General features: G+C 43.4%; 2 protein-coding genes across 2 annotated transcripts in view; one reads left to right on the forward strand and one right to left on the reverse strand.

Moving 5' to 3' along the window:
• The first annotated feature begins 9 nt into the window (after nt 1-9).
• DNAJA1 (DnaJ heat shock protein family (Hsp40) member A1) lies at nt 10-8,492 on the forward strand. The gene is made up of 9 exons (XM_056569798.1): nt 10-149; nt 2,683-2,840; nt 4,327-4,507; nt 4,759-4,863; nt 6,261-6,488; nt 6,934-7,048; nt 7,136-7,251; nt 7,332-7,432; nt 7,595-8,492. The coding sequence occupies exons 2-9, from the start codon at nt 2,709-2,711 to the stop codon at nt 7,814-7,816; spliced, it is 1,200 nt and encodes a 399-aa protein (XP_056425773.1). The 5' UTR covers nt 10-149; nt 2,683-2,708; the 3' UTR covers nt 7,817-8,492.
• A 13,346-nt stretch (nt 8,493-21,838) lies between these two features.
• SMU1 (SMU1 DNA replication regulator and spliceosomal factor) overlaps nt 21,839-22,796 on the reverse strand; it is a 37,012-nt gene continuing 36,054 nt past the window's right edge. The window contains exon 12 of the mRNA XM_056569820.1: nt 21,839-22,240. Within this exon, the coding sequence (XP_056425795.1) occupies nt 22,142-22,240 (99 nt within the window). The 3' untranslated portion in view covers nt 21,839-22,141. The remainder of the gene's footprint in view (nt 22,241-22,796) is intronic.

The following is a 22,796-nucleotide window of genomic DNA, read 5'->3' on the forward strand; positions in this document are numbered from 1 at the left end:
GCCGTAGTGCGGGAGCCGGTTCCGGGTTCCTGACGTCACGCCTCTAGCACTCCGCCCCGCCTTCACTTAAGGTCCCGGATGCGGCTCTCTTGCTCGATCTTTCCAGAAGCTGCTGGTGAAAGAGAAAGGTCGGCGGAATCGTACGCCAGGTAGGTGAATGCTGCCGCCGCTCCCCGTTATCTCACAGGTCCCGTACTGAGGCATCCAATGTGGCGCGGACTGTTCACCGGGCCTCCGTGTGCCGATTTTGTTGTAATGTCGCACACTAGGTTCGATGTATCGTGGATCGGCATTGTGTAACCGTGTTCCCTCCCACACGTTATTTCCTTTTACCGAAAGCCACAGTCGTTGGCGGGGGAAATAGGGGAACGTTTCCAAGGGTCGCTGTGGTGGGGGAGGGGATGGCGTTTCCCCTCCCTCACTGCGGCTCCATGGGGCGCTAGCCCATCTAGTCTTATAACGTGGGGGAGGGGCTCTCTCATATTTCTTATTTCACCTATAGATAATGGAATCTGCTATAAATATCTCCTTGTGACTCCCTGATTCCACACGTGATGTATGAGAACAGCCAGCAGGGGGCCCCGATTGTGCCCAAAGTAACTGATGGGTATCTGGGGGTGTCATGTGGCTTGCTCCCCCTGCTGGTGATCTGCTATAGTACCTGGGCTGTGGGTGCTGGAACAGCTGTACAGATAGGCCTGACCCCTCCACACTGCAGGGTGGTTATAGGGAGAGAAGGAAGCCCCCCCCCCCTGTCAGGCTGCTCTGGTGGGGGGCAATCTCCATGGTTGCACAGTTAAAATCCAACATGGCCAATCCTTCTCTTCTCTAACATCCCTTATAAGACCTAATTATTTTTATATATATATATATATATATATATATATATATATATATATATATATAATAAATTTTTTTTTTTTTTTTTTTTTTTTTGTTTAACAGAAGGAAAGAATTTCTAATTCTTAAAAAAAATAAAAACCGCAGTGCACAGGATGTTCCTGATATTGCAGCTGGGCCCAGTCAGTTACCACCAATACCGCAGGACAAGGAGTTTCTTCCTTGTGTATATACCCTGTGGGCTGGTTGCCCTTAGAAACTGTCAGTTTGTTATCTTCACCATTACAGCTATTCGTATGCTTTGCTCTGATAACAAATTGTCAGTATTGCTTGTGGTGACCAGTTTGCTGTGGTATATTTTGTTATATCATTCCAGCTTATTATTATTACTGTTATATTTATTAGCAGGAATGTAAGGGTTGGGCTTATTTCACTCTGCCGTTATCTTCTGTCCTGCTTTTCTCCCGCCATTGCGGTTTAGCAACCTTTCTTTTAAGACAGACTGAAGTAAAGACGCAAATGGATCAGTTTTTTTTTTTTTTTCTCTCCCTGTAAACAGAGGAAAAATACTGCATCTTTTCTCTGGCAACAAAAAAAAAACGGGAAAGGAAGCAAATGGGTGACAAAGGACTGTAAAAATATCCCATTGACATTAATGGAATCCTTTTACAGCAATTTGCAAAAGTATGGAACAGATTGCATAATGGGCATAAATTTATGTGTGAACGAGCCCTTAGATACAGGTTGTTTTGTGTCCCTCCACCTGTCACCTCTCCTCCCCCACAGTATCATGTCGTTCACTGACATGCAGCTTGTACTGTGCCTGGAGCAGTTAGTGAGGAGGTAACAGATAAGGTGGCAGGGGGGGCAGTGAGTTCCTTGTGACCCCTCTCCCCTTGCTATGCTGAGCGGTGGTCCCTAAAGACCACCACCAAGTGAGAGGAATATCCGGAGTAAGAAAAGGAGGCAAGTTAGAAAGTGGTTTATATTTGTAAAGTGTATAACTTAGAATGTGACCTTGCATGTGGAAATACCCCCGTAAATCGTTGATGTGATTGGCTGATGCTTCTTCTTAGAACAGTCCTTGGGGGGACCAAACCACAGTCCACAGCGGTGTCTGCCCATGTACATACTGCTACCCAGGCACAAGGACTAAATACACAGTTGGTGGTTTATTGGGTACACCTGGTGTATGTTCTGTGCTAGGACACTGGGGGGTGTCTGGATGTATATACCTTAGGGCAGTATTTCCCAACCAAGGTGCCTCCAGCTGTTGCAAAACTACAACTCCCAGCATGCCTGGAGTTGGTTTTGCAACAGCTGGAGGAACCATGGTTGAGAAACTGTCTTAGGCTGGGTCCACACTACGTTTTGTCCCATACGGGAGCGCATACGGCAGGGGGAGCTAAAACCTCGCGCTCCCGTATGTGACCGTATGCGCTCCCGTATGCCATTCATTTCAATGAGCCGGCCGGAGTGAAATGTTCGGTCCGGTCGGCTCATTTTTGCGCCGTATGCGCTTTTACAACCGGACCTAAAACTGTGGTCAACCACGGTTTTAGGTCCGGTTGTAAAAGCGCATACGGCGCAAAAATGAGCCGACCGGACCGAACGTTTCATTCCGGTCGGCTCATTGAAATGAATGACATACGGGAGCGCATACGGTCACATACGGGAGCGCGAGGTTTTAGCTCCCCCCTGCTGTATGCGCTCCCGTATGTGACAAAACGTAGTGTGGACCCAGCCTAAGGGTGTTCATCTTGTGACTGAACATGTTACAGCTTTGGCTGTTTACAAAAGAAACCAATGGTTGTATTTTTATTTATTGTTTTGTCTTTACAGTAAGGATTGAAGCAATCTGAAGAAAAATGGTGGTCGAAACAGGGTACTACGATGTTCTAGGGGTGAAACCTAATGCCACCCAGGATGAGCTCAAAAAGGCATATAGAAAACTAGCACTGAAATACCATCCCGACAAGAATCCCAATGAGGGGGAGAAGGTTGGTATAGCCTCACCTTATAGGTACATCATGGTGGAGGGAATTCTCTCGAGTCCAGTGTATATAGACCTATTAGATGCACTCAGAATACTTACAGGGGCTACTGACACAATTATAACATGGGTAGAAGAGTTTGAAATCGGTGGTCTCCAAACTGTGGCCCACCAGATGCTACAAAAACTACAACTCCCAGCATGCCTGGGCAGCTGTTAACTTTCCATGCATGCTCAGAGCTGTAGTTTTGCAACATCTGGAGACAATGTAATAGAGCAGCAGGAAATACTAGCAGAATGCTTGGGTGTATAGGGAGAGGTATAAGCAGTAGAAAGAGAGAAGTGCCGCTGTACAGGACACTGGTGGGACCTCACTTGGAGCATTGTGCACAGTACTGGAGGCCGTGGGGGAGACTCAGCAACTTTTCCTCTGGATAGGTTTTGATGAGTTGCCCAATCAGATTGCTTCTTTCATTTTGCAGGGGCCTTGTTAAAAATGAAAGAAGCGATCTGATTGGTTGCTATGGGCAACTCAGCAACTTTTCCTCTGGGCAGGGTTTGATAAACCTCCCCTGTATCTCCAGAAAGATAGATACTCTAGAGCAGGGGTCTTAAACTGGTGGCCCTCCAGATGTTGCAAAGCTGTTACAAAAAATGCTGGGAGTTGAAGTTTTGCAACATCTGGAGGACAACCATTTTGAGACCCCTGATCTAGAGTTCAGAGAAGAGCTACTATACTAGTACATGGATTGCAGGATAAAACTTACCAGGAAAGGTTAAAGTACAAGTACATTAACATGTATAGCTTAGAAGAAAGAGAGACAGAGGGGATATGATAGACTTTTAAATACATAAAGGGAATTAACACGGTAAAGGAGGAGAGCATATTTAAAAGAAGAAACTACCACAAGAGGACAGTTTTAAATTAGAGGGGCAAAGGTTTCTGCAGTAACATCAGGAAGTATTACTTTACTGAGAGAGTAGTGGATGCATGGAATAGCCTTCCTGCAGAAGTGGTAGCTGCAAATACAGTGAAGGAGTTTAAACATGGATGGGATAAGCATAAGGCTATCCTTCATATAAGATAGGGCCAGGGACTATTCATAGGATTCAGATTATTGGGCAGACTAGATGGACACATTCTAGGTTTCTATATGATTTCAGTATCCCAGGGCACTCGTTATAGTGGGACATTAAAAACAACACAGGTAGGGTAGACTGGAGACTGAAATAAAGATCCATGCTTTTATCCATACAGGTGGTGAACAACACCTTTGCCTATGACCTTTACCGCTCTTTATTTCCAATATGTGGATGTGATTTTTCTTTTTAAATTATTATAATTTTTTTTTTTTATTCAGCTTTTTTATTTTTTCCTGAAGTGGTAATGTTGTGGATGTATTGAACCACAGGCAGCTGCTTTTAGTGTTCTGGTTTATTACTATTGTATTTTGCAGTTCTGATTTGTATAGTAATGGCCGTGCCTTTAACAGTTTAAACAGATTTCCCAAGCCTATGAGGTCCTTTCCGATGCGAAGAAGCGAGACTTGTATGACAAGGGGGGTGAGCAGGCCATCAAAGAAGGCGGAATGGGAGGTGGTGGATTTGGCTCACCAATGGACATTTTTGATATGTTCTTTGGTGGCGGAGGAAGAATGCAGAGAGAACGAAGAGGTAATGTGCTTTTCCACATCAAGTGGTCTTCTCTGAAATCCTGAGTTTTAGGCACGACCCAATGTTACTCCAGCAGCAGGATACCGGTTTAAATCTCCTGTCTACTTTGTAGACTTTGTAAAGGGATCTGGATATGAATGTGCCAGAAATCCAATACTTATGTGGGGCTTCTGACAAACCAGTATCCTGCTGCTGGAATAACATTGGAGTTGCACTTGGACTGTTGTGCTAACACACCTTTTTGCTTGCAGGTAAAAATGTAGTCCACCAGCTCTCTGTATCACTGGAAGATCTGTATAATGGAGCAACACGGAAACTGGCGCTACAGAAGAACACCATTTGTGACAAATGTGAAGGTATGATGTTATGTAAGGGGCCTCACAATACAATCCCTAGCCACTGCTAGAATATTAGGCATAAGAATGCACTAGATTAAGCATGCCTGCCGGCTCACTAGAATTGGGATTACTTAATGCTGCTTAAAACTGTTCTTGTCGAGATCACGTGTTCAGTGTTCCCACGTGAAATTTAAATCTGTTAGATATTTCAGAATTTATTGACCCTAAAGATGGAGATATATGGGTATTGTGTAATGTATTAGGATTGTATCATACGCTGAACTCTTGGGCCCTCCATGGGACATTACATAGGGTACTAGTTTTCTCATGGCGATTCTTAAACCCTCTACTGCCACATAACGACATATATCCATTTAGAGCAGTGGTCTCAAACTGTGACCCTCCAGATGTTGCAAAACTTCTACTCCCAGCATGCCCGGACAGCCAACGGCTGGGAGTTGAAGTCTTGCAACATCTGGAGGGCCACAGTTTGAGACCACTGATTTAGAGCAAGGGTTACTTTACAAACTGATATATACTACTTCAGTTCTACCACAGTACTTAAGGGGTACTCCGGCGCTAAGACATCTTATCCCCTATCCAAAGGATGGGGGATAAGATGCCTGATTGCGGTGATCACGGGGACGGAGCATAGTGACGTCACGCCCCTCCAATAGACTTGCATTGAAGGGGCAGAGCGTGACGTCGCTATGCTCTGTCCTCATGGTCAAGTGTCCTCTAAAGGTGGGTGCTGCATGGTAGATCCCAGGGGTCCCCAGCAGCAGGAACCGGCAATCTGAGATCTTATCCCCTATCCTTTGGCTAGGGGATAAGATGTCTAGGGGCGTAGTACCCCTTTAAGGGGTATTCCGCTGCCCTGCTTCCGGAGCTCTGCTCCCCAGCATCCGGAAGTTTATTGTTCCGAACGCTGTATGCGGGCTTCTGTGTTCAGGGTTGCCCCTTGTGACATCATGCCCGCCCCCTCAACGAAAGCCTATGGAAAGGGGGTGTGATGGCCCTGAACATGGAAGCCCGCACACAGCGTTCGGAACAATGAACTTCTGGCCGCTGGGGAGCAGAGCTCTGGAAGCAGGGCAGCGGAGTACCCCTTTAATCGGCAACAGGAATGCAGCTGCTACACACAGCCAATCAAAAAGCCAACCTGTACAATAAAGTTGAAATGGCACAATGTTACTTATAACATATGGCGCATAAATGTTAAATTGCAGAATTGTTTTTTTTTTTTCCCCCCTCTTTCCAATCAACCTGTCCTGAAATAATATAATATCTATTACCAAGAAAACAAATCAAACAAATGTTACGGCTATGTAAATTCTTGTGTATTTTGTAGTATAAATTCCTGGAATTTTTTAGTCAGTTTTCTGAAGAATGTGCTTAACCTTCTTTAATGTCAGGTCGTGGTGGCAGAAAAGGAGCTGTGGAATGCTGTGCGAATTGCAGAGGTTCTGGGATGCAAATTAGAATCCATCAAATAGGACCAGGAATGGTCCAGCAGATCCAATCTGTATGTCAAGAGTGTCAAGGCCAAGGAGAGAGAATCAGTCCAAAAGACCGCTGCAAGCATTGCAATGGCAGAAAGATAGTCAGAGAAAAGAAGATTCTTGAAGTTCACATTGACAAAGGTTTGTGGATAAAGAACGGTTATAAACTTCATAGAATCAATCCATATTCTTATGTACCCTTTTATAAAGGAGCAAATATATATTGTTCCAAAAAATTGTAGTTTTTGCCATGCAGGTTTTGTTTTTATACAGTGTCCAGGTGTAAGTGGAGTCAACTGGGAGAAATAAAAAGGCATTCTACTTTGGTTTGTTTGTTGTTTTCCCACAAACCTCCCTTGCTTTTATGAAAATGCAGGTTTTTGTCATGGTGTTTGAGAAAATCGCAGCCAAAAAATGCATGTAATAATACTGTTCTTCAGGGAGGAAAAACAAACCTGCTTTTTGAAGCTTTCTCAAGGCAAAAAGTACATGAATAAAACACAAGGCTAGATTTAAGATTCCACTTTACCTTTGTCAAAGTGAAGAGAAAATGCGCCACGTGAACACTTTTTCTGTATCTCAACAGGAATGAAGGATGGCCAGAAGATTACATTCACTGGTGAGGGTGACCAGGAACCAGGCCTTGAACCTGGAGATATCATTATTGTGTTGGATCTGAAGGACCATGCTGTATTTACTAGGTATGAACTGAAAATCTCTTCTGGATTTGTTTCTAAAAATGTTATATATGGAAGGTAAGATGACTTTATCTCTTCACTGTATTGCAGGAGGGGAGAAGATCTTGTGATGCACATGGAAATAGAACTTGTGGAGGCGCTGTGTGGTTTTCAAAAACCAATCGTGACATTGGATTCAAGGACTATAATTATTACGTCTCATCCTGGTTAGTAGATTTACTACAAAACTGGTTCATACCAACATCTGATAGGATTGTAAAGTAATACATGATGTGTTGGCTTTCAGGTCAGATTGTCAAACATGGCGATATTAAATGTGTGTTAAATGAAGGGATGCCGATCTATCGCAGGCCATACGAAAAGGGGCGTCTTATCATTGAATTCCAGGTGGGTAACTTCTTCTGCCCGATTTAGGGATGTAATATTCCAGCTGGTGCTCATGTGACTGCTCCTGGCTTTTGGTTCTGTTTATCAGGGACAAGATCCCCCCATTGATCATACATTGTAAGATGCTATTAAACTTTTTTTTCTTTACGTCCCTTCCTACAGGTTAATTTTCCTTCAAGTGGCTTCATTTCACCTGACAAACTTCCTTTGTTAGAAAAGCTCCTACCTTCTAGAAAAGTGATTGAAGAGAATGACGACATGGAGCAGGTTGAGCTCATGGAATTTGACCCTTCACAGCAGAGGCGTTCACATTACAACGGAGAAGCATACCATGATGATGACGATGACCACCCAAGAGGTGGTGTTCAGTGCCAGACCTCTTAAGTGAAACAAATTACATTTACGTTTTTTTTGGTAAGATCTAACAGCCTGGTAAGGAAAAAGATAAAATGCAGTGCATTTTTTGGCTTAACAGCCACTTGGTGCTGGCATTACACTTCTGTCCTGAAGACGCATAGAAAACTTCGCTGCAAAATGGACTTTAGGTTTCTTCAGTACTGAAGCTTGAAGAACTTGTGTTTGTACACGGACACTCTTACCCCAGTGCATATTCTGTGTCTTAATATGAAACCCTGTATCAGTTGACTAAGAACTAAATGTTAAGCTCTGTACCTGAGGTCCAACTTGTTCCCAACAGTTTCACTAGTAGTGTGTAAATGTCTTGTGAGTTCAGGTAAATGGCATGCTGACTTCTCAAACACTCTTCAGAAAAGGTTTTAGATGCCTACAGACATTGGTTTCTTTACAAAAAATCCCACATTTTACGGAGTCTGATTCATTATGCTCAGTTTGTACTTGTGCATTCAATTGTTTTAAATTGTCTTAATTTATATACATAAAATTAACTTTTATTTCTTTTCTACCTGGAAGAGCAGTACTAAAGTTTTGAAATCACTGTTTTGTTATGCAGGATTATTCACATGTTTCGCATAGTTGACACTTGTGCTTATTAAGTGTCAAAACAATGTCCTATTAAATTCTAATGATAAAGTAAATAGAACTACAGCTTCTGACTTTCTTTGTCACTATCTTGCGTGTTCAAAAAAAAATCTATAAATTTTCCTGTTGACTGCCCATGGGGTTTTCTGTAAAAAAAAATACATAGCCACAAAGGTTGCATTTACACCAGCATGTGGCTGGAAAAGTGGTGAAGTACAGCACACTGGTGGACTGAGCTGCAGCTCTCAGTGCTTGCAGTAATTAAAAATATAAAAAATCAGCTTCTCATATTACATGAAAATATAAATAAAGAATAGGCAGTCCACATATAATGCACTTATAGCAAAAACAAATTGCATCAGACCTGCATACTGATCACATGTAGCACAGTTTCTATGTAGTCAGGATAGTATCCTAAAGTCTCTCAGGCATTCCAGATATTAATCTTGGCCAGAGTCTCTTAGGGGGAGACTTAACAAAACCTGTCCAGAGAAAAAGTTGCCCATAACAGCCAATCAGATCACTATTTATTTTTCTAACAAGGCCTCTGCAAAATGAAAGAAGCAATCTGATTGCTAAGGGCAACTTTTCCTTTGCACGGGTTTTGCTAAATCTCCCCCTTAGGGTCTATTTACATGGTGGAAATGAAAGCCCAATACACTTCTATGGCATTCCACAGTCCCATTAACACTTGGGAAATCCTGCTGTGTGAATAGACTCTTGGATGTGCAGACTCCTAGCAAAACACTGCACAAACTACTGCTGGCTGTGGTGAACTTGTCCTGGATTAGAGACTGAGATGTCAATACCTCTAGTTTGAGGGAGAAGGTGGAGAAACTTCCTATAAAGTGGACATAGGCCCAGCCGCTGGTGATATCTGCTCCGGGTGAAGTTTTATTCTTAATGAATTTAAGAAAACTGGAGAATCTAGATTAGCACATTTGTCTGGTTGCGAACAGATGCAAATGTGCTATCTTTTTCTCACTTCGTCCACTCACGACAGCACCACATGAGATTGCCCCCTGTCTGCATCGGAACAGGAAGCACAAGAGAGGTTAAAAGGCTCCTCCCTCCATACACTCGCAGTGTTTCCTGTTCCTATGGAGCTGTGGTGCAGAGGTCTGTACCTTTTTTCCTGCAGGCTGTGCGTGGTGGAATTCAGGGGGGGGGGTTGTTCACCTTGGGCCTCACTCTCCTCTTCCCCACACCAGGTCGTGGCTTCTGGTGAGGCGCCTCTGGTCCAGCATTCGGCACTCTGGGAGTTTTTGCAGGGGACAAAGTTCTTTGTCCGGCCTCGGTTACCCTGGTTTCCCTGGCCGATTCCGGGTTCTGGTGATAACGTAGCGCGCGCATACGTCTCCTGTGATTGGCTGGAGCCCGCAATTCCCGCTTCCAAGATGGCGGCGCCCACCGGAGGACGCAGAGAGATGCTGATTCTGGAGCCCAGGTCTATCCAACATCCTCTGGACACCATGGATAGTTCAGTCGCTGCCCCGCTCTTCATCTTTGGAGTGCACAGGACCCAGCAACCCAGTGAGTAGCTGACCCATTGCGGGTACACTTAATACTCCCCCACCCCCAAAAGTAGTATTTCCTTTTTCTTGTGGGTTCCCTCCTCTCCCTTTTTGGGAGACAGGCAAGCCCCGGAGAAATCGAAGGATAAAAATCCAAAGTTTAAACCTAAAAAAAAAAAAATATAATAAAAGGATATAATAACCCCCTATGTAAATCACCGTCTTTTTTTGGAGGAACTTCTGTCGCTGCAGCCTTCCAAAAGCTCAGTTGATTGATCATCTCCACCAATTGATCCATTCCATATGCCAGATTTTCACTCTTTAAAAAAAAAAAAAAAAAAAAATCCTCCTGTTAAAAAGACAAAAAACAGTTTTGTACATTTCAGATTTTGAGGCCTTTTTTTTCCTGTGGGTTCCAATTCTCAAGAAGTAAGCGAAGTCATTGAACCTTGTACACAGAGGAATGATAAGATATTGTTCTCCTATGAGGACATGGAAACTCTAGTTAATGCTGTCAGGTGAGCAGGAGGTGGCTCGGGGGTATATGATCTGCCTCTCATGCTGGAGACCCAGGCTCAAACCCCCAAGGTTCTCTGACATCAGCTGTAGATTTAAGACCTACAGCTGATGCGCAAGCCCTGCAGTTAAAGAGTAGCTCCCATCATCATGATTTTTTTTTTTTTTTTTTTTCCTGTCCCTGCCTATTGCCCTTCTATCCCTAACACCCTCCCTGCCTTTTATTTTTTATTTTTTTTACTATTTTTTTAAAAATGGCATTTAGTCTGCCTGGTAGTGTGCTCACTACCAGGCAGACTTCCCCAGCAGGCACCACGTCACTGATGCCTGCTGGGGGCCAACTTCTGCCCGTAGTAAGGGGGGGGGCGGTGGCAGTGCGGGGCATTATCGGCAAGGTAATTGCCGATACCGATAATGGCCAAAATCGTGATTATCGGCCGATAATATCGGCCAAACCGATAATCGGTCGATCCCTACCTAGAGTGTGTGCTAGAGACTTACAAAATTCTCTAGCATATGCTAACATCCCTGTTAGCGAATCTACGATACGTAAAACGCTAAACAAGAATCGATTTCATGGGAGGATACAACAGAAGAAGCCACTGCAATCCAAAAAAAAAAAAAAACATTGCTTCACATTTCCAGTTTGCACAAGAGCACCTGGATGTTCCACAGCAGTACTGGCAAAATATTCTGTGGACAGATGAAACCAAAGTTGAGTTGTTTGGAAGAAACACACACTGTGTGGAGAAAAAGAAGCACAGCACACCAACATCAAAACCATCCCAACTGTGAAGTATGGTGGTGGGGCTGCTTTGCTGCATCAGGGCCTGGACGGATTGCTATCATCGATGGAAAAATTAATTCGCAAGTTTATCAAGACATTTTGCAGGAGAACTTAAGGCCATCTGTCCACCAGCTGAAGCTCAACAGAAGATGGGTGTTGCAACAGGACAACGAACCAAAGCATAGAAGTAAATCAACAACTGAACGGCTTAACCTTTTAAGGACACCGGGCGTATGCATACGCCCTGCATCCCGAGTCCTTAAGGAGCTAGCCGGTTGGGGACCGGACCGGGATGCCTGCTGAAATCATTCAGCAGGCATCCCGGCACATTGCCGAGGGGGATCCTGAGAACCCCCCCCATGTCGGCGATCGCAGAAAATCGCATGTCAATTCAGACATGCGATTTTCTGCTATTCCGGGCTGATCGGGTCTCTGGTGACCCGATCACCCGGAAAATAGGGATGATCGGAGCTGTCAGTGACAGCCCTGATCATCCTGAGGGATAGGAGCGAGGTCGCAGTGCTGCGATCTCCTATCCCCTGCCATTTGTCAGAACTGATTCTGACCAATGGCAGGGCAACCCCCCCCCCCCCCCCCCCCCCCGTTCTGCCCACCCCTGGATGTCGAGGGGATTGTGGGGAGAAGATGGAGGCCAGTAACCTGGAGGAGAAGATGCCTGGGGACCCCCGATCGTCGCTGGAGACTGCTGGATCCTGGCTCAGGTAGGGAAACTACGGTGGGGAATGAAAGTGAAAGTAAAACGATCTTTACTGTGGCAACCACTAGGAAGGCCAAAATGCGACTCCCAGCATGCCCAGACAGCTAAAGGCTGTCTGGGCATGCAGGGAGTTGTAGTTTTGCAACATCTGGAGGGTCACAGTTTGGAGACCACTGTTACAGTGGTGCCCAAACGGTAGCCCTCCAGATGTTGCAAAACTACAACTCTCAGCATGCCTAGACTGCCCAGGCATGCTGGGAGTCATAGTTCTGTAACATCTGTCCCTTCAGAGTTTGCAATTTTCTTGAAATGTTTTAAAATTGCTGCTCTACTTTGAAGCCCTCTAATTTTTTCAAAAAACAAAAATATGTCCATTTTATGATGCCAACATAAAGTGGACATATTGTATTTGTGAATAAAAATAAAATGTATTGGGAATATCCATTTTCCTTACAAGTAGAGAGCTTCAAAGTTAGAAAAATGCAAAATTTCCATGACATTTTTGGGATTTTTCACCAAAATAGGATGCAAGTAACGCCAAAAATGTACACCAAAATAAAGTAGAATATGTCACAAAAAAACTCTCAGAATCAGAATATTCGGTTAAAAGCGTTTTCAAGTTATTAATTCGTAAAGCGACGGTGGTCAGAATTGCGAAAAAGGGCTCAGTCCTTAAGGACGCACCCCTTTTTCACCTTAAGGGGTTAAACAGATGAAAATGCACCTTCTGGATTGGCCCAGTCAGAGTCCTGACCTCAACCCGATTGAGATGCTTTGACGTGACCTCAAGAAAGCAATTCATACCAGACATCCCAAGAATATTGCTGAACTGAAACTGTTTAGCGGTGATCGTATTGCATTATTACTACGACGAAAACTAAAGTGGATTTTTTATCTTAATTTACTTTGTCCTGGTGGTATGAACTTAGACTTCTCTATTCCCCCCCAGGTTGTATGTGCTCTGTATAGTTGGATATATGTAAGACTACATATATATATATATATGTGTGTGTGTGTGTATATATATATATATATAACACACACACACACACACAGCCATTTATATGGATACACCTTAATAAAATGGGAATGGTTGGTGATATAAACTTCCTGTTTGTGGCACATTAGTATATGTGAGGGGGGGGGGACTTTTCAAGATGGGTGGTGACCATGGTGGCCATTTTGAATCCAACTTTTGTTTTTTCATTAGGAAGAGGATCATGTGACACATCAAACTTATTGGGAATTTCACAAGAAAAACAATGATGGATGCATGGGATTGTCAGTGCAACCCTCTTCTCCCACTGTTCACACATGGATAGCATCACCGCAGGAGAAATGCTAGCACAGGCTTCCATTATCCATAGTTTCAGGTGGTGCACATCTCGAATCTTCACAGCATAGACAATTGCCTTCAGATGACGCCAAAGATAAAAGTCTAAGGAGGTCAGATCGGGAGACCTTGGGGACCATTCAACTGGCCCACGACGACCAATCCACTTTCCAGGAAACTGTTCATCTAGGAATGCTCGGACCTGACACCTATAATGTGGTGGTGCACCATCTTGCTGGAAAAACTCAGGCAACGTGCCGGCTTCAGTGCATAAAGAGGGAAACACATCATCATGTAGCAATTTCACATATCCAGTGGCCTTGAGGTTTCCATTGATGAAGAATGGCCCCACTATCTGTGTACCCCATATACCCCACTATACCATCCATTTTTGTGTTCCAACAGTCTTGGAGGGATCTATCCAATGTGGGTTAGTGTCAGACCAATAGCAGTGGTTTTGTTTGTTAACTTCACCATTCACATAAAAGTTTGCCTCATCACTGAACAAAATCTTCTGCAGAAACTGAGGGTCCTGTTCCAATTTTTGTTTTGTCCATTCTGAAGCACCTGAAACTACGGATACTGGAAGCCTGTGCTAGCATTTCTCCTGCGGTGTTGCTATCAGTGTGTGAAGAGTGGGAGAAGAGGGTCGCATTGACAATCCAACACAATGGGCAGCACATTGAACACATTTTATAAGTGGTCAGAAACTTGTAAATAACTCATGAAAGAATAAAGTTACGTTAAAACCAAGCACATCATTGTTTTTCTTGTGAAATTCCAAATAAGTTTGATGTGTCACATGACCCTCTTCCTATTGAAAAAACAAAAGTTGGATTCAAAATGGCCGCCATGGTCACCACCCATCTTGAAAAGTTTCCCCCCTCACAAATACTGATGTGCCACAAACAGGAAGTTAATATCACCAACCATTCCCATTTTATTAAGGTGTATCCATATAAATGGCCCACCCTGTACAATACAATAAATAAAATGATGAATATAGACATGTCCGCACAATGACTATAATATACTCATAATCTAAACCTATATGAGAAAAACCTACAGTATAAAATATTGTATACTAAAATAAGATAAAACAAAACATATGTAAAATATAAATAATAGAATAGAAAATAGGTAAGAGTATACTGGCTAGCAAATATATGCACTTCATGAATTAATGTAAAATTATAAATTGGGTGTTAGTTGGATGTATTACTGAGGTATAACAATTATATCACTGTAAATTTATGCTATCCCAATTATAGTATATGACTATGCATCCATGTAATAAAGTAAAAAGGAATACAGTAAAAAGTGAGAAATACCAAATGCGGATAGAGAGAGAAGAATAAGCTGAATAGTGCTAACACCCAAGACCGATCACTGGTAACACAGCCTGCTTCTGATGGCTCGTGAGTGGGAGCCCACAATCAGAAACTGATCTATGCTTCATCCAAATCACTGGGATCACTGGAAACCACTATAATGCAGAGAAAGCATGAAAACTTTCAGACCTTCTTTAGGTGTGGACACTGTCCAAGCTGTAAGATCACTAAATTTGAGAAAAACACAAATCTCAGGTACCTCAACATCTAATAATTTTGAATGGAAAATTAAGGAGTTCTTGACTTGTACAAGCAAGGAAGTAATTTACATCACAAATGTCCCTGTCACAAGCAGTATAAAAGGAAGAACTTCACGATCTCTCATGAATTTCACAACATATGTTCAACATCCGCAACAATCGCAATCATCCTCTTGCTCAGCATTATAGTGAATTCCATTCTAGTGATCCCAGTCAGATGTCAAATGTAGCAAATTTTATTACTACCACTGTGCCATGTGATAGACCAGGGGCGCTGGTTTCTGCCTTAGTCCCTTCCAAGGTTAGAAGGGCTTTTTAATGTGGTCTTGAGAACTATGTTGCATTTTCAGGTGGACTCTACCAAGCATATTTAAGAATCTGGAAGATCTTCCAAGCATGGTGTACCAGAAGACAGGTATCCAATACAGATCCATCAGTTTCTACTATTCTAAACTTCATTCAGGATGGTCTGTATAAGAATTTATCCCCTTCTACCCTTAGAGTGCAGACATCGGCCATATCTGCCTATGTTAATAGGTCTCTGTCTCAAGACCCCCTTATCAAAAGATTCTTGAGAGGAGCCTCAAGTCTATAACCTACAGTTGTACAACCAATCCCTGCATGGGACCTTTCTGTTGTGCTCAAGGAGTTATCATCTCCCCCTTTTGAGCTTCAGGAGGATGTGGATATGAAGTATGTTACTATCAAGATAACACTCCTGCTGGCAATAACATTTGCAAAAAGAATTGGGGAATTGGGAGTATTGACTGCTTACCTATGTTATAAGCATAACTGAGTCATGCTGAGATTCATGCCATCATTTATCTCTAAAGTACAGACCTTCCAAGTTCTTTCACTCTCGGTTTTGGCTCCACATCCAATATTTCCAGATGTCTCTGGATCTACCTAGATAGATGAAGGGAGTTCAAGATTTCTTTCTTCTTATCCTTTTTTCAGGGGCCCGGAAGGGCCACAAATCCTCAAAACCCTCCACCAGCTGCTGGATAAAAGAAGTCATTCAAGAATCCATGGTATCTCAGAATCTAGAGCAGTCCGAGTTGGTAAGAGCTCACTCAACCAGGTCTGTATCTACTTCCTTTGCGGAAAGGAATTTAGTTCCTTTGGAACATGTCTGTAAACCAGCATCTTTGAGTTCTCACTCCACATTTATCACACACTACAGAGTGGATGCCAGAGTTGCCAATTACTCTTCATTTGGGCGTACAGTATTATCTGCCACCAGGCATGAGAGCCCTCCCTCACAGGGTTTCTGCTTGCCATATACCCATCTGTGCTGCAGGTAGGACGTAATGGAATTGTTAATTTCTAACGATAATTTGTTTTCCCTTAGTCCTAACAGCAGCACACAAATATCCCTCCCTAAGTTATATCTACTATAATTAGTTTTAATTATGAATATTAAGTTTATTTTTTTTTCTCTTGTATATTACACAAGAGGCTGAGGGTGTAACCCTCCTTTATAGGGGCTAATGTGGGTGTGGTTTCACTTTAATTCAATTATTCAATAAAAAATGTCATCGGTCCTACCAATTCGCAGGGGGTTGAATACCCCACCTGTGCTGCTGTTAGGACTAAGGGAAAACAATTATCGTCAGAAATTAACGATTCCCCCTGACTTGCTCCTTTTTGGCTGTACTTCCTGGAAAACCTTCTGCAACAGATTTAAACCAGCTGAATAGGCTTCAGCCTGAAAGCTGATACAGTGGTCCCTCAACATACGATGGTAATTCGTTCCAAACGACCCATCGTTTGTCGAATCCATCGTATGTTGAGGGATCTGTGCAATGTAAAGTATAGGAAGCTGTACTCACCTGTCCTCACCGCTCCCGATGCTGTCCCGCTGCTCCGGTGTCTTCTTCGAGATCCTCTGGCTTCTTCCGCATCTTCTGCAGGGTCCGGGGATAGGTAAGCGAACCTGCCAGGGATGCTTAAACTGCTATCCGACAGCAGCTTAAGCATTTTGCGCTGTCGGATAGCAGTTAATGCGATGGCCCCGACATATAAAAGCATCGTATGTCGATGCTGACATCGACATGCGATGGCCTCTGAGAGGCCATCGTATGTCGATTTTATCATGTCGGTGCCATCGTAGGTCGGGGGGTTACTGTATATCCTTGAAGGTAGTCAGGAATGGGCTGATTACACTGCAAGTAGGTCTGGTGCCTCCTTTCTTGTATTCTTGTCTGAAGAACACAAGCCTTCCTTCTAAATAAGAGAAGTAACTTGGCAGTAAAAACAAAGGGATATACAGTAACCCCCTGACATGCGATGGCCCCGACATATAAAAGCATCGTATGTCGATTTTATCATATATCGGGGCCATCGCAATAACTGCTATCAGACAGCGCAAAATGCTTAAGCTGCTGTCGGATAGCAGTTTAAACATCCCGGGCAGGTTTGCCTACCTATTCCCGCTGCTCCGGCGTCTTCCGCATCTTCTCCAGGGTCCGGGCCTCGCTTTCCGGCGTCGTTATTACTACACTACGCACGCCGTGCCGGCGCAGCAGCGTAATAACGTCACCAGAAAGCAAGGCCCGGACCATGCAGAAGAAGCCGGAGGATCGCGAAGACGACACCGGAGTAGCGGGACAGCATCGGGAGCCCCTGGGACAGCATCGGGAGCAGTGAGGACCTGGTCCGGAGCGGTGGGGACAGGTTAGTACAGCTTCCTATACTTTACATTGCACGGATCCCTCAACATACGATGGATTCGACAAACGATGGGTCGTTTGGAACGAATTACCATCGTATGTTGAGGGACCACTGTATATGGAAATCTACAGGTAGCCGCTGCCTACCTAAAAGGCTTGACAACAGCACAGCTTGGCAGTGTGCCTACTGAATACCTGAGAGCACTGGATTAAATAGCTGGCCATGCGCTTGAAAGATAGTTCTGTCCCTTGATCACATGCCAAGCAAGGGGAGAAGACATGCCACTATAGCGACCAAATAGGAAGTCTCTCCCTGCATCGGAAGCCACTAAGGCTTGGTTCAGACTACGGAATTTCCACCTGAAATTCCGCTTGCTACAATGTATAGTGTAGTGAATGCGTTTCCGTTCACACTTCAGAATTTGTGAACAGAAAATCCGCTTGGAAATTTCCGCCTGAAGAATGGCGGTGCTCTTTCTTCATGCGGAAATACTCGCAGTCTATTGGAGACTGCAGTGTCCGCGCGGTTGGCGCTGGCCGCACTTGGAATCTCCGGGCAGAAATTTTCTGCCTGGAGTTTCCATAGTCTGAACCTAGCCTAACTGTTCCACCAGCATGCATAGCACACCAGCCATAATAGTGACTAAAACAGGTCCCACCAAGATGCCATACTGTGTAATCCAGGAGCAGTAAACCAGCCAGAGAACCACACAGGTGGTGCAGCAGTCATAAACAGGTAAGGCACTTTCCTGGTCTTGCCAGAACTTAGCAGTAAAAGGCTTACCCAGGCTTATAGACAATGCCCTCCATCCTGAAAACCACAGCAACAACCTCTGCAGATAACCCAAGGTTCTTCCTAAGGGTATCAGGTGCGGAAATTGGGGCACAGCTGGGCCAGGGATTCCCGGGTTTGCCCGAAATAAGACAAAACATATCTAAGGGGAGATTTACCAAAACCTGTATTGAGTGGTACAATTGCCTATAGCAACTAATCAGATTGCTTCTTTCATTTTCAAAAAGGCATCTGAGACATGAAAGCAGCAGTCTCATTGGTTGCTATGGGCAACAGCACGACTCGTTTTCTTCTGTCCTAGTAGGGAAAGATTAAACTATAAATCTGTTCCTGTGCTACCAAGCAGGGCTGTGGAGTAGGTAGATAAATGTTCCGACTCCGGAGTTTTTTGTACTTCAGACTCCGACTCCTCTGTATTTATATGCGAATGTATTTTATACATTCCTTGAAGGAAAGAAAGGCAACATACATGTCATTACCACAGGACTACTGGCTGGGAAACCAACAGTCTACTGTATTGAACAATTTGTGTGCTGATCTGCTGCTGAAGATAGGGCAGTGGGAGGATCCAGGAAGGGGCTTTTATTATAAAACATGATTTCCCTAGTAGAATCCCATAGTCATGTTTAAAGTTTAAAAGTGGTACTCTGCCCCTAGACATCTTATCCCCTATACAAAGGATAGGGATAAGATGTCAGATCACCAGGGTCCCGCTGCTGGGGACCCCCGGGATTGCCACTGTGGCACCGCGCTTTTATTACTACACAGAGCGAGTTCGTTCTGTGCGGAATTAGGGGACGGAGCAGCGTGACGTCATGGCTCCACCCCTCGTGACATCACAGCCCGCCCCCTTAAGCCCTTAAGGACCGGGCATTTTTCAGTTTTTGCTCTTTCGTTTTTTCCTCCTTACCTTTAAAAAATCATAACTCTTAAAAATCTGTATTATGCCTTATTTTTTGCGCCACTAATTCTACTTTGTAATGATATCAGTCATTTTACCCAAAAATCTATGGCGAAACAGGAAAAAAAAAATCATTGTGCGACAAAATTGAAAAAATACAGCCATTTTGTAACTTTTGGGGCATTCCGTTTCTACGTAGTACATTTTTCGGTAAAAATTACACCTTATTTTTATTCTCTAGGTCCATACAGTTAAAATGATACCCTACTTGTATAGGTTTGATTTTGTATTGCTTCAGAAAAAATCATAACTACATGCAGGAAAATGTATACGTTTAAAATGGTCATCTTCTGACCCCTATAACTTTTTTATTTTTCCGTGTTTAGGGCGCTATTAGGGTTCATTTTTTGCGACATGAACAGAAGTTTTTGTCGGTACCATTTTTGCATTGATCTGACTTTTTGATCGCTTTTTATTCATCTTTTCATGATATAAAAAGTGACCAAAAATACGCTATTTTGGACTTTGGAATTTTTTTGCACGTACGCCATTGACCGTGCGGTTTAATTAGCGGTATATTTTTTTTAAATCGGACATTTCCGCACGCGGCAATACCACATATGTTTATTTTTGTTTTTATTTACACTGTTTTTTTTTATTATTGGAAATGCCGGGTGATTCAAACTTTAATTAGGGGAAGGGATAATTCAAAGGGTTAATGATTTTTTTACACTTTTCTTTTGCAATATTATATGGGGGCTATAACATTGCATTTACTAATCTTTAACTGTGTTCAATGCATCTCCATAGGGATTATTGATCAGGGTTTTCGGCGATTGATTGCTCAAGCCTGGATCTCAGGCTTGAAGCATTCAATCGGTGATCGGACTGCAGGAAGGAAGGTAAGAGACCTTCCTCCTGTAGTACAGCTGTTCGGGATGCCGCAATTATACCGCGGCGATCCCGAACAGCTCCCTGAGCTAGCCGGGCACTTTTACTTTCAGTTTTAGTTGCGTGGCTCAGCTTTGAGCGCGCGGCTAAAGGGTTAATAGCGCGCGGCACAGCGATCAGTGCCGCACGCTATTAGAGGTGGGTCCCGGCTTCACTATGACGCCGGGCCCACCGTGATATGATGCGGGGTCACCATGGGACCCCGCGTTATAACACGGGAGCGGGACCAAGGACGTACTCATACGTCCTTGGTCCTTAAGGGGTTAATGCAAGTCCATGGCAGGGGGGCGTGATGACCGCCACGCCCCCTCCCATAGACTTGTATTGAGGGGGCGGGCCGTGACATCATGAGGGGTGGGACCATGACGTAACGATGCTCCGGCCCCTGTATCGCCCGTCATTACGCACAGAGCGAACTCTCTCTGTGCAGCAATGATAGCACGTGCCGCAGCAGCGATCCCGGGGGCCCCGGCGATCTGACATCTTATCCCCTATCCCTTGGATAGGGGATAAGATGTCTAGGGGCGGAGTACCCCTTTAAGCTAACAATCAAGTTTACAAGTTTTTATAGCCTTAGCTGAATGGCAGCAGTTTTTCCAATGGTTTACAGCTTCAGTTTTGAACTATTGACCCTCCATTCCCTTCACTTATACAAGTGTCTCTAGTCCTGGAAAAAACATATTTACTTAATTTCTTATCAGTGAGAGGCTAGGTTACCCATGGGTTCCCTGTAACAGCAGAACACAACACTATGGAAAGTATAAGTATTGCAGCTCCTAATTGTGCGTTATGTGCCATATAGTGAAGCACATGAAAAGCATGCTTCTTCACTGTCACTTAACGTGTTTGTTTTGCGGTTACTTGAGGCACTGCATGCATTGATCTTTATTCTTACAGTAGAGAAGTCATTAATTATAACTTTTTGTGAATTGGGACATTTAAACTTGCTTTTTTTGTTTTCTTAATTCCGATCTAAATTTAGTAGGAGTCGGTGCATTGTTTGCCGACTCCAACTCCAGGTACCCAAAATTTCATTCGACTACGACTCCACAGCCCTGCTACCAAGTGACAAAATGGAAAACTGATTAATCTGGTCTCCTGAGAGTTGACAATTGCTGGAAGGGGCTATTACTAGAGAGGAAATCTTAGCTGCTATAGCTGGATATATCTAAAGGGATGTCACCCAGCCTGGATGGGTTGCCAGTTAAAGTTTACTATGAGTATGCTTATGTATTGTCTCCTTGCCTTTTAACAACATATCAGGATTCCTTTCAGAATGGCTCTCTCCCGGACACACTATGATACCACTATTGTGGCTCCTATCAAATTATTTCTCTCAAATATCTGCTTGCTTGTTCTCTCTCACCTCTATCGCTATCGATCCTCTTTCGTTAAATTAACAGTCTGATGATCACTTATTTGGACAATCTAGGCCTGGCTCACACCTGTTCACATCTGCGTTGAAGGCTCCATTGGATACCTCATACATAGGTTCTACTCAAGCATAGGTTCTGCACAAAATGATTTAGGGAATGGACAGAAAAAATGTGAACGCAGCCTAATAAAAGGGATATCATCAGAAAGAAAGTGATATTTAAACATCTGAGAATTAAAAGTAATGAGACTCATCATGATCTTACTATTTTCTCTATTGGGCTCAGACACACAGTTGTAATTGTTACTTTTTTAAATATATTTTTGCATTTTAAAACATGACATGAGGGCAATAGAAAATCGATTACTCACTGCAGAGAATTTCCAATCAGAAGTAAAAAAAAACTAAAAGAAAACGCATTATGTATACGTGAACATAAAATACAAAGAATTCACATCAGCTATATTTTAAACAATAACAGTAAAGTCACAAAAACAAAAAGTACTCAAAATATTGTCATTTATACAGTCTATTTCAACAGATCATATGGTTTTTTCTATTATGGCTTCCAAAGTTTTAACAGGCCATCTTCACTGTAGGTACCAATCAAATTCTGGTGAGGATGATGAGCAATTCCAATGACGTCTTTCTCGTGCACCTAAGCAGGCAAGAAGAAATGTATGTCATAAAAAAAGTTAAGTCCAAATGTATTTTTGAGAGAAATTTCACAAAATCGGATTTAGCTGCATGAAATCAGCAGCTATCTTCCATCAAACCTGCAGGTCTATCAGTCAGGTGCAGAGTTCCTAGCCCACAGAGTGTAAGGAGTTAGTTGGTGATGCAGCCAGCCATAAAATAAACAGCAGTGCATGGCGCACCACTGTTTACTGCATAGGAGCCAGACTACCACCATTTTAGTCACAGGAGTCCTTGCTGTGAACATGATTTCTTGCTAAAGAGCTGGAGGTGCACAGATTTGCTGCAGCTCCTGAGCTATACAGCTGCGGTCTCAGATTTGTCTGAGCAGAAGGCATTTGTGTGTGTATGTGTGTATATAAAATCTTAATGTCACCCCTAATTGCTGGGCTGAGCATTTTGTGCCCTGCTAGAAAGTAGTTAAGTAGTGAGTGATTCACAGCATTGCCACTGAAAGGGGTACTCCAGCGTATCATTTAAAAAAAAAATCATCCTAGGGCTGCCGGCATATAAAAACA

This window comes from Hyla sarda, chromosome 1 (genome assembly GCF_029499605.1).
Source record: "Hyla sarda isolate aHylSar1 chromosome 1, aHylSar1.hap1, whole genome shotgun sequence".
In the NCBI taxonomy this organism is placed as follows: Eukaryota; Metazoa; Chordata; class Amphibia; order Anura; family Hylidae; genus Hyla; species Hyla sarda.

What these genes read in the sequence shown, in the direction of transcription:
- DNAJA1 (XM_056569798.1), top strand. Translation starts at nt 2,709, where the DNA reads ATGGTGGTCGAAACAGGGTACTACGATGTTCTAGGGGTGAAACCTAAT. An exon ending in TGAAGTTCACATTGACAAAG is followed by an intron (nt 6,489 to 6,933) that starts GTTTGTGGATAA and finishes GTATCTCAACAG; the next exon opens with GAATGAAGGATGGCCAGAAG. An exon ending in GACCATGCTGTATTTACTAG is followed by an intron (nt 7,049 to 7,135) that starts GTATGAACTGAA and finishes ACTGTATTGCAG; the next exon opens with GAGGGGAGAAGATCTTGTGA.